We start from the raw sequence: 12,195 nt of genomic DNA, 5'->3' as shown, positions 1-12,195 counted from the left end.
TCTATTATAAATATGAGACAAATCCATAGGTCAATACAGAAATAGCATAAGAACATTGTACAAAATTCATCACTTCTTTTGTTATATTTATTTTTAAAAAATAAAAGGTTGGAAGATCACTTTATTTATTGATCAATTTTCTTTCAGGCCATTCATTCCAACTGAACAGCATGAAATATTTGAACCATTAATGAAAAAAAAACATCTTTACTGTAACTGCTCCCACCAAATGTACTCCCCAAGTAAAAAACACATCAGCTTGTAAGTACTGTAAGATAAAAGAATCTATTTCTTTTAGTAAACCTTTTTTTTACACGTCTGTCACATATCCACTGACATTCTAGGCTTTGGTCTTTTTATTTCATTTTATTATATATCTTTCAGAGGTGCAAACATGACTGTTTGATTGCTGAGAAGTTTGTTTCCCAACCACATGGTTTTGGGCTCAGGCCTTTTGCACTCAACAAAAATTCCAAGATACAAGTGTTGTAGATGTCGCTTCTGTTAACAAATCATCAGATGGCTTCATACTTTAAAAAGACATGTGAAATAAGAGATCCCTTACATGCAAAAGTAGTTAAGGATGAGTAAGGAGAATGATACCCAGCTGTAAAACAATGCCACAATATATATATGTATGTACATATATATCATCATCATCGTTTAACGTCCGCTTTCCATGCTAGCATGGGTAAGACGGTTTGACTGAGGACTGCTTTCTTTTATTATAGTCCACAAAAGACTACAGGTATTGTGTCATATTGTGTTAAATAAAGAGTTACTTTTTGTAACATTTGATGTCATAAAATGTTATCTTTCTCTTCCTGACAGAAACTTACGAATAACTTGTGCAAACAACCCACTAGGATTTGTGATAAAAGGGAGTGGGCCAGTTCATGTAGAATGGTTGGACCCTGGAGGACCAGCTGAAACTGCTGGCATTTTACCTGGAGACTTTATTATGGAGATTAATGACATTGATACAAGGTGAGTAAAGTAAGATATGAGAGTATATAAGGTAAGGTAAGGTAAAATTACCTTTTCAAGTGATACTGACATATAAGGGCTGGTCTCTTAGTTTCATGGTGTATATATTCCCCACCTTGATGGGACACCAGTCCATCGCAGGATTACTTATTCTTGTCAGCTGAGTGGACTGGAGCAATGCAAAATGAAGCATTTTGCACAAGAACACAATGCATCACCCAGTCCAGGAACTGAAACCACAGTCTTACAATCATGAGACCAACACTGTAACCACTAAGCCACACACCTCCACAATGAGAATATGCATTGCTGTTGTTGTCATTGTCAGTGTCTGTTGTTGTTATTGCTGTTGTTGTTGTTGTTGTTGGTGGTGGTGGTGGTGGTGGTGGCGGCGGCGGCGGCGGCGGTGTCATCATTGAGGTGCCCAAGCTTAGACCTGTAAGAGGAAACTTAGCTTACTTTCAGGCATAATATATTTAGAAGTACACAGGTGCAGGCTTGACTGTGAGGTTAGGAAGCCTGTTTCCTAACCATGTGTTCTTGGGTTCTGTCCCATTGTGCAGCACCTTGGGCATATAAATGGATTTGGTAGACAGAAGCTAAAACAAAATCATTGTGTGTGTGTGTGTGTGTGTGTGTGTGTGTGTGTGTGTGTGTGTGTGTGTGTGTGTGTGTGTGTGTGTGTGTGTGTGTGTGTGTGTGTGTGTGTGTGTGTGTGTGTGTGTGTGTGTGTGTGTGTGTGTGTGTGTGTGTGTGTATGTGTGTGTGTATCATTGTCTTGACATCATATGATGGATGTGAATGAGCATCGTCAACAAAGTTTTTCATTTCCAGTCTACCATGAAAAACATGTCTGGCCATAGGAAGTATTATCTTGCAAGGAATTAGGTCAGGATTGGTGACAGCAAAGGTATTTGGTCATAGAAAATCTTCCTCAACAAATTTTGTCTGATCTATGCAAGCTTTGAAAAGTGGACATTAAATGACAACAATGATGACAACAATGTTGATGATGACAATGATCACAACTATGACAACAACAACAATGATGATCATTCAATTTGTCTTGCTATTTTCACTGGGTCTAATGACCACGGAGAGGTTCACATTGACACAAATAAATCTGTATTTATTAAAGTGGTTACAGAAATGAAGTAAAGCTATAGATTGAGACAATAGAAACATTTGTTACTGATGGGAATTATAACAGCTCTGCATAATTAGTTATCTTACTCTTTTACTTGCTTCAGTCATTTGACTGTGGCCATGCTGGAGCACTACCTTAAAGGGTTTTAGTTGAACAAATCAACCCCAGGACTTATTTTAAAGCCTGGTTCTTAATCTATTGGTCTCTTTAGCCATACCGCTAAGTTACTAGGATATAAACACACCAACACTGGTTGTCAAGTGATGGAAGGACAAATACAGACACAAACACACATGCACACACACACACACACATATACACAACAGGCTTCTTTCAGTTTCCATCTACCAAATCCATTCACAAGGCCTTAGTTGGCCCGTGACTATAGTAGAAGACACTTGCCCAAGGTGCCACACAATTGGACTGAACCAGGAACCATGCGGTTGAGAAGCAAGCTTCTTACCACTCAACAACGCCAGCGATGTTGTTCTTAAATTCTGATACAAGGTTCTCCAAAAGAGAATAGTGAAACATGAAAACATAAAACAATATTAAAAATCACCAATGGAAATGATTAGTCAAACATAAAAGAACAAACCCATTCCCATGGGCACAAAAATCTGAAAGAAAACAGTTCTCTCCTGAAGATCAAAGTGATATGAAACTCGAATCATGAGAAAAAGGTCACCAGTTAAGACAAATAGTGTACTCTACATCATTTATTTACTGCATTATTAATTTATTCACTACAATACAAACTATTATACAATCTATATAGTCTAGTTATAAATGTGTGTCTTTCTAGAAACATGACTCATGAACAAGTGGTAAAGATCCTTAAAGAATGTGGTCCAGCCCCTCTGCTACAAATTGAACGACACCCAAAGATGGCTGGAAAATGTAATTATTACAGTTTCTCATTCCATCTCTTCTGCTGTCAGAATCTGTTTCTTTAAACTTCATTAATGCTGTTGCTGCTGATGCTGCTGTTTCTTCTCCTCCTTCTACTTCTTTTCCTTCTCCTCCTTCTACTTCTTTTCCTTCTCCTCCTTCTACTTCTTTTCCTTCTCCTCCTTCTACTTCTTTTCCTTCTCCTCCTTCTTCTCCCCCTCCTTCTTCTCTTCCTCCTCCTTCTTCTCTTCCTCCTCCTTTTTCAACTTCTTTTAGATTCTTCTTTTCTTTCTTTCTCCCTTAATTTCATTGCAAGCGAGATCGTTGCCAGTGCCGCTGGACTGGCTCCTGTCCAGGTAGCACGTAAAATACACCATTTCGAGCGTGGCCATTGCCAGTACCGCTTGACTGGCCTTCATGCCAGTAGCACGTAAAAGCACCCACTACACTCTCAGAGTGGTTGGCGTTAGGAAGGGCATCCAGCTGTAGAAACATTGCCAGATCAGATTGGAGCCTGGTGTAGCCACCTGGTTCACCAGTCCTCAGTTAAATCGTCCAACCCATGCTAGCATGGAAAGCAGACGTTAAACGATGATGATGATGATGATGATGATGATGATGATGATGATGATGATGATGATGATGATGATGATGATAATTCATTTCCTTTTTTATTCTTCCATCTTCTTCTACTTTCTTCTCCATCTTTTCTTCCTTCTCTATTAACCCTCTCATATCTTACTATCTCTTGACTACATCCTCTTTTACATCTATTTCTTTCTTCACCTCCTCTTTCTCTTAGTAAGCTTCTTCCTTTATCCTTCTTCTACTACTTTGCATCTTACATGTTTCAAAACATGTTCATACTACTTTACCATCACTTCAAAATCACAAACTCAACTAACATTCCAATTTTACCAAATGAATCTTGCTTGCATTTATACTCTTTTTATGCTAGATTTCTGTATTTTCTGAGCAGATCGTAAATACTTTTCCACACATTCTGTATTTGGTGTCTGACTGAGTCTCATTGATTTTTGTCTTTTCAAATCCATTCTTATGACTTATTCCTGAATGGTTATAATCAGTGATATAGATTCTCTTTCCAAGGTTTCCATCTCTCAATCACAACCAGATTTATTTATGACCCTGTGATACTCACTCATTCTCTTTCCAAGATCTGATGGTATCATCTTATCGTATCTTTGTCCTATCTGTCTTAATCCTTTGACCTGTCTTCATAATCAATATTACATGCTTATTCACTATAAATGCATATCAACATCCTTACTATGCATCTTTACTGTCTGAACATGAAAATCAAGATCATTTTCATTTTTGGCACACAGTTTGAAGTCATCCATGTATAGCAGATAAGTCATTAGTGGTACTAATGCTGCATTACATATATTTTCACATTAATACCATCCTTTGTTTTTTTTTTACTCAACTTTCTAGTTCAAGTGAACTCTTTATTTGAAACAACTAATTTCATTGCAAACACCAATGAAGACTCTTTTGACTGGATAGTTGAAGATTTCAGTTCTTATAAAGACAATGAAGGATTCACATTCAAACAGAAGGTATTTGTGAATTATATTTGTTGTTTGTTTTCCTTCTTATTTCTATGACTTAATTAGAGGAGGATGATCAATAGCTATGACCTTTATCAAAACCCTTGAGAAGAGTGGGAGAAAGGGCGGAAGAAAGGAAGTTATTCTCAGACCTGATCTGAATATTTGCAACAGGATAACTTCTCTAAAGGTTGGGACCTATGAGTCAGGTGATGGTATTAAACCTGGCAAGGGATTAAGTCTGCAACCTAAAAAGAAGAATGGTATTAAGAAAGACGGTCTTTCCCACACAGTTTCTGTATACCCAATGTCACTCACAAAGCTTTAGTTGATCTTGACCATAACTATATGTTGCAATGAAAAATGTGTCACACGGGGATGACAAAGGAATATATGGGGACATGTAAAAATACACGATACAGATAAGCTCAATCTCTCATCAGTTGTCAACCAAATGTCATTGCAATTTTGACACTTTCTGACTATATTGTTCAATTTGGCAATATCAGCAACATAAGCTACATGTTGTAAGCCATGCAGTTATGGCCAAACTGGAGCATTCTTATTTTAGTATTGTAATTTGTTTACTTTATCTTATGTTTTAGATTATCTATAGGTTATTATTATAAGAAATATTGTAAGGATGGTGACTGCAGTATCAATAAAGTGTTGGACAAAAAGCCTTAAAGTAATTGTTCTAGCTCTCTAGTTCTTTATGTTCTGAGTTTAAATCACACTCTTTTGGGGGGAGGGGACAAGTCTATAAAATAAAGTACTAGTCATGTATTGGAGTCAATATAATCAACTAACAGACTCTCCCAAATTTCAAACTTCAAGCCTCTAGCTATCTATGTATCATACTTAATGTAAATATATCATGAAAAGGTAATTTACTATAGTATTCATCTAGTTGGTTTCAAAAATGAAATCCATTCCATTCTGCATTATCTATATTATCCAGAAATTTCAATCAACTGATCTTATTGGAGTTATCCCCTTTGTTGTTGTTGTCAGACATTTTAGACACATACTTATAATACTTATTTTATCTGATGTAGAAGAATGGAGAGCAATGTGAACTTCAGTGAGATTTGAACTCAGATTTTAAAAATATTAAAGCTTGATGTTTCCTTTTATTTGTGTTACACATTACTATCTTGAGAAAGTACCATCAGAGATCTTGAAACAATCAAAATATTCAGTATATAGACAGAAATTTTGGAACAATGGCTAGTGCTTGTTCACAGCTTTCAAGGAAAACAGATTTATTATTTATTTTTTTGCCTTAATCCATTGTGGTAATTAACCTTTAGCATTCAGATTACTCTGTCAAATATAATGCTTTTTTATTCACATTGTTTTAAATTAACCATGCATTATCTCATAGCACTGAAATTTCAATGATTTGATTGTTTATGATTTGAATGACATTGTCAGGTAGGTGTGAAAGACCAAATCTGCCCAGTCTGAACATAAAACAGGGCTGGCTATGGCCAGTTTAAATGCTGAAGGGTTAATTATGTTGCTTTACATTCTGAGTTCAAATCCCACTGAAGTTAACTTTGTCTTCCATCTTGTAGTGATGATAAAATAGGCACCTCTCAAATACTGGGACTAATTTAACTGATTGTAGTATCCTCACAAATTTGAGCCAATATGTCAATGTTAGAAATCAATATTTTCAAGTAAAATAGGAATTTCATATCTCTTATCTAACAGTATTATGTAACAGATGTAATAAATCATTACTAGAGGGAATATGATAAATTATGTAAGATGTCTATAACAGAGAATTTATATCAAACCATGATCTACATTTTCAGATGGAATATTTATTAACATCACTGGAACGAAAATTATTGTTGCTTTACTTTTTCCAGTACATTAATTCCAGGTAATGCATATTTGTCACTAGAGAATTGTTTACATGGTTTCAATCTTCTTTCTCTTCTTTTTTCTTCATAAATTTACTTAGAAGCTTCTTTTAAACATTGTTCTATTGTTTATCATTTATCTAGCAGCTTCTCTCATTACAACTTGGTAATAATGCCATGAAGAGGAAACTAGGCTCCTGGAGTTCTGCGATACAAATATCCTATTGATCTGCAACACCAGCTTCAGGAAGCCAGCTAGCCACCTGATAACGTATCAATCAGGTGACTCTGCTAGCCGGATTGATTTCATTCTCCCCAGACAGAGGGATGCATGGTTGCTCTTAAATACAAAGACCCTCACTGGTGAAGAATGTACCCCCAGCATAGACTGGTCATTAGTGACTTTAGACTCGAGGCCAGAAGGATGCCAAAAAGCAGACCAATCTGATAAAGAAGGACATGGTCAGAGGTTTAGGGATTTCCTTACTGAGAAATTTAATGATAGGGAGGAGGAGCTACAGTCCTCAGACATAGAAGGCAGCTGGGAATTCCTGTGAGTCAGTTTGATGAGTGCCTCAGACCAAATCTGTGGCTGGTGTAAAGTCCCTTCCAGACCTAGGGTAACATGATGGTGGAACAATACTGTAGACAGGTCCATTAGAGCAAAGAAACAGGTTTGGACGGCCTGGAAGAGTAGGGGTAGCAGGAGAATGTATCAGATAGCTAAAAGGGAAGCTAGGAGACAGGTATATATAGCCAAGGGAGTAGCAGAAAAGAAGAAGTTTGTCTATGTTCAGCGACATGAGGACCAAAGAACTGAAGTATTTTGGATTGCAAGACAGTATGTGAGAGAAAACCGTGATGTCATAGGAGAGAAATGTGTCCGCATGGATGATGGTGCCCTTGCGTTTAATGATTCTGCAAAGAAGAGGCTTGGAGATGCCATTATGAAAGACAGCTGAATGTGAAGAATGAATGGGAGGAGGCAAGTCTGCCAAAGGTTGAACCAACTGAGGGCCCAGCTACCCAAATCAACAGTACCCTGATAGATAAAGAATTAAGGATATTAAGGATATAAGACAGGGGAAGCTCCCAGCTCATCAGGAATCACTGCTGAAATGCTTAAAATATCGGGGGGGGGGGGGGGGGGGGTTATGGTCTTGTCGCCTGTATCGCAAATCAGTTAGTTCATGAAGGAGTCATACCCAATGACTGGTGTAGCAGCACCATAGTTAACTGCTACAAGGGTAAAGGTGATGCTTTAGACAGAAATAACTGCAGGGGTATCAAATTATTGGATCAGGTGATGAAAGCTACAGAGAGGGTCATAGCCCAACTAATTAGGGAGAGAGTTAGCCTAAGTGAGATGCAGTTTGGTTTTCTGTCAGGCAGAAGCACCACTGATGCTATATTTCTGATTAGGCAACTGCAGGAGAAATATCTAGCCAAAGATAAACCTCTGTACTTGGCTTTTGTTGACTTGGAGAAAGCCTTTGACAGGGTCCCCCGATCCCTTATTTGGTCAATGCGGAAACTGGGGATAGGCGAGTGGTTGGTAAGAGCGGTACAAGCCCTGTATAGGGATGCTGCCAGTAAGGTGAGGGTTGGCAACAAGTATAGTGAAGAATTCCGAGTAGAAGTAGGGGTTCACCAAGGATCAGTCCTCAGCCCCTTTTTATTCATTATAATCCTCCAAGCAATAACAGAGGAATTCAAGATAGGCTGCTCCTGGGAGCTCCTCTATCCTGATGACTTTGCTCCAATAGCCAAGTCACTGTCAGGACTAAAGATGAAATTTAGTGTGTGGAAGCAAGGTCTAGAATCGAAGGGTCTTAGAGTTAACCAAGCAAAAACCAAAGTCTTAGTAAGTAGGAAGGCTGTCAAATCACAAACCCCTTCAGGTAGATGACCCTGCTCAATTTGTAGAAAAGGCATGGGTAGAAACTCCATACACTGTACCTGGTGTAAGCTATGGACACATAAAAGGTGCAGCAATATCAAAGGAAGTTTCCATCCATTAAATTTTACTCATAAAGCTTTCATGGACCTGAAATAGAAAGTACCTACCCAAAGTGTTGTACAGTGTTGTATAGTGGGATTGACCACATAGTTTCAAATTGATCTTTTTAATCACACATTATAGAATTTACCATGTAAATTCTATAATGGATTTGATAAGGTAATTGTATAAATAGCTCTGATATTAACTGCTAACTCTAATAAATTTTATACCCCAAAGCATTATTTATTATCCTGTAGGAATTCAAGCTGTCTTGAGAGCATCATCATCTTTAAACCTTATTCTAATCCCTCTTTCCCAGAATTGCTGCCGGCTGTAATTTTCTACCTACTAGTGTTTCTCTGATAAACATTAAATCACATCAACATCACTCGTCAGAAGACGGATGATACTGCCTCACTTATTCAACTTACCTTTATAGGAAAAAAGCATCAACATCACCACTCCCATTGTTATTTTCATCTCATTATTGGCAAAGGCAGCAGAGGCAGGTGAGTTGGTGGCAGCAGTGCATTCGTTGTCATTATCATCATCGTCACCATCACCATCATTACCACCACCATCATTATCATTATCATTACCATCGTTGTCATTGTTGTCATCGTCGTTGTCATCATCATTGTCATTGTTGTTATTGTTATGGTCATCATCAGTTTCAATCAGTCTATCTATACTAGCAAAGATAGGATGGATTTATTTACCCAAAAGTCTATATTTCCTATATATATTATTGTCTTACTTTTATATTTTTGCTTCTACTTTTTTTTAATCAGTAACATCATTAGGTTATTAACATATCTGCGATTAATTCTGGACACTCCATCCAAGAAATCTCTCTGGTTGTTCTTAATACTGAAAATGTCAACAAAGGACAGAAAATACATTCGAATAAAAGAGAACCTCAATGAATATTTAAATAACAGTATGTTGTTTCAGCTTACATTTTCCTTTTCATTCTCTTTTTCTCTCTCTTGAGCCCACCAGGATCAACTTTGCCTTTCATCCCTTTCAAATTGAAGTATCATTTGAGCACTGGAATTGATGTGTTTGCCTTATCCACTTCCTTGAAATTGTTGGCCTTGTGCCCAAAATTTGAAGCTAATATTTTATTCAATATAAAAGATATATATAATAATAAAACTAATCTAAAAAATAATAAAGCTTTATTACATTAATTTTTTTTCTGTCATAGGTTGTGGTGTGTGGGGGGTTTCATTAACACCACCCTTAGAGGCGAACTGGCATACCACTTTAGAAGGGCCCTAAACAAACTTAAGCTAAGAACTAAGATTGTAGAAAGGCCAGGTAACCCTATCAAATCCCTAATCAGTAGAACCTACCCACTTCGTAGAACCTACCCACTTCGTAGAACCCCCTGTACTGGTAGGAACTGTATTGTATGTAGATTTAGCCCACAAATAAACTGTAAAGCTAGGAATGTAGTCTATACTATAAGATGTACAGAGGGATGGTGCAGAAACAAGACAATGACGTACATAGGAGAGACAGCACAGAGCATAGAAGAGTGGGTAAATGAGCATTGGAGGGAACTTAAAGAAGAGAAGAGCTCATCAGTTTTATACCAACATGCTGAGCAGGAACACTGGGGCTCCCTCAACAACATAGAAGTTAAAATCTTGTCCACACATAGAACAGATGCAAAGCTTAGACAAATTATGGAAGCTACACACATAATAGAAGATAAACCTAGCCTAAATAAAAAACTAGAATGGAACACTAGTACACACACCCCACACACCACAACCTATGACAGAATAAGATCCCCATAAACTGATAATAATATGAAACTAATACAATGCACAGATAAATAAATGGAATTGAATAATTATATACATAAACAAAATAAAATAAATTAAATTAAATTAATAGAAAAAAAAAGAAAGAAATGACATAGTAGATTAAAACAAATGAATAAAATAAATAAAAGTAAATTAAACAAATGTGTATAAACAGGGGATACTGATAATGCAGGTACCATACACATTCCCACACACACACTTACTAAACATAGGCACACACAGAGATACATGCATGCGCAAATAAAGACACATACAACAGGAATACAAAATGGCAGATCGTTAGTAAGGAGAGACACAAAAAAGGAAGAAGAAAGCAAAGGACCACTAATGTGGTCACAGAAGTGTGACGAAAGAACTCTAGCCAAAATACAATTAATATAGAATAAAGCTGAAGCATGTGAATACCAAATATATAGTGTGTGTGTTTTCATTGGCTAAACTGGCAACATGACAATCCCCAAAGACAACAATATATATATCAAAGTTGATTCATTAGTTTATAAACTTCTTCTTCAACTAGCTTTCACCATGTACCTATGCAAAGAAATCACGACTCTATAAATATTTTCTATTTAATTTGCTTTTGTTAGTTTTATCTAATTTTTGGTTTCATATTTATTTATATTTTAGATAACAGAAGTCTTATGGAACATCACCTGAGCACATGTGAAAATAATAAAGTCAAAAATAACCTTGATGTTTATGCAGTCAATAAGTAATTAAAATTTTTTTTGTTAATTAAAAAAGATTGTAATCATCAAAAGCTATTTGCTTTATAATTATAATTATTTATATATATATATATATATATATATATATTCACTTTTAAGTTTATCTCTATAGATAATTTTAGAGCCAGCACTGCAAGTTACAACATTTCCTAAATGAATGTGTCTATGTAAACAATGTGATTGATGATAAATATGTATATGCATATTTCAAGAGTTATTGCTCTTTCATCAATACCACATCTAAGCCATCAACTATTCACGGTTACATTGCTTAAATACCCATTAAGTTTAGCTGTGTAAGAACTATACCATCATTTCATTAATAAGAATGATTTCAAAATCTTTAAAAATCATATCTAAAGATTTCAGATATGAAGAATTCTACTCTAAGTGATATAAACATTAGAAATGCTTTGCCCCATGCAGAAACCTCAGGAGTTACTCAGGGGTATTACAACCTCTTCTGTATTATCAACAAGTATCTCAGGGGCACAAGCAATTCAACCCTTAGCCTGTATACTTCATGTGAGTGAGGTAGTAAGGACTGAATTACTCTTCACCTGTGGAAGGGTTCCACCTGCAGTGTCTTATCAACTACAGACACCTTAAGTTCATTTCAGCTGCCATACCTATCTCCTCAGTGGCTTTCTTCAATTGTTTGGGTTCCAGAACAATCTTCAGAAATAACACACTGATATAGCTGAAAAGCTGCAGCAACCAACTTCAATAGAAATGAGGCCTTCAATCCCGTTTTGAAAGTTATCACACTGTGTCACATATTGAATGAACCTCACTCTATTGAATGAATCTCACAGTGTTAATGACAATATGAATATAAAAACATTTTATTTATTTGAGTAAAATATTGCTGATGAAAAGTTTTGGTTAAGAACAATTTTCAAATAAATTTTAATTTAGAATAAAATCCTTCTTTTTCAGAACATTTGGAAGCATCATCAATATAGAACATATTCTAAATACCCCAGCAAAACAAACAGTATGGTTAAGTATTTTACCAGATCTTATTCCTAAACATCAAGCATTAATAAAGGGGAAAATATTATCAAGTAATAAACAACTTGGTAAGTATCATTCCAATCCCATTTTGCTTTTTTTTTTACCTTTGCTGAAAACTGAATGTTTTTAGGAAT

At 36.2% G+C, this 12,195-nt stretch overlaps 1 protein-coding gene across 2 annotated transcripts in view; it reads left to right on the top strand.

The window, feature by feature from the left end:
- The window catches only part of LOC106883994 (uncharacterized), an 83,210-nt gene that overhangs the window by 37,653 nt on the left and 33,362 nt on the right, over positions 1 to 12,195 (top strand). For both annotated transcript variants that reach the window (XM_089347187.1, XM_089347188.1), the window contains exons 5-12: positions 148 to 261; positions 832 to 987; positions 2,940 to 3,034; positions 4,484 to 4,608; positions 6,423 to 6,493; positions 9,267 to 9,415; positions 10,944 to 11,028; positions 11,984 to 12,126. In XM_089347187.1, coding sequence (XP_089203313.1) covers positions 148 to 261; positions 832 to 987; positions 2,940 to 3,034; positions 4,484 to 4,608; positions 6,423 to 6,493; positions 9,267 to 9,415; positions 10,944 to 11,028; positions 11,984 to 12,126 — 938 coding nt within the window. The remainder of the gene's footprint in view (positions 1 to 147; positions 262 to 831; positions 988 to 2,939; positions 3,035 to 4,483; positions 4,609 to 6,422; positions 6,494 to 9,266; positions 9,416 to 10,943; positions 11,029 to 11,983; positions 12,127 to 12,195) is intronic.

This window comes from Octopus bimaculoides, chromosome 2, assembly GCF_046866305.1.
Source record: "Octopus bimaculoides isolate indiv1 chromosome 2, ASM4686630v1, whole genome shotgun sequence".
In the NCBI taxonomy this organism is placed as follows: Eukaryota; Metazoa; Mollusca; class Cephalopoda; order Octopoda; family Octopodidae; genus Octopus; species Octopus bimaculoides.
This window is presented reverse-complemented; position numbering and strand designations above follow the sequence as displayed.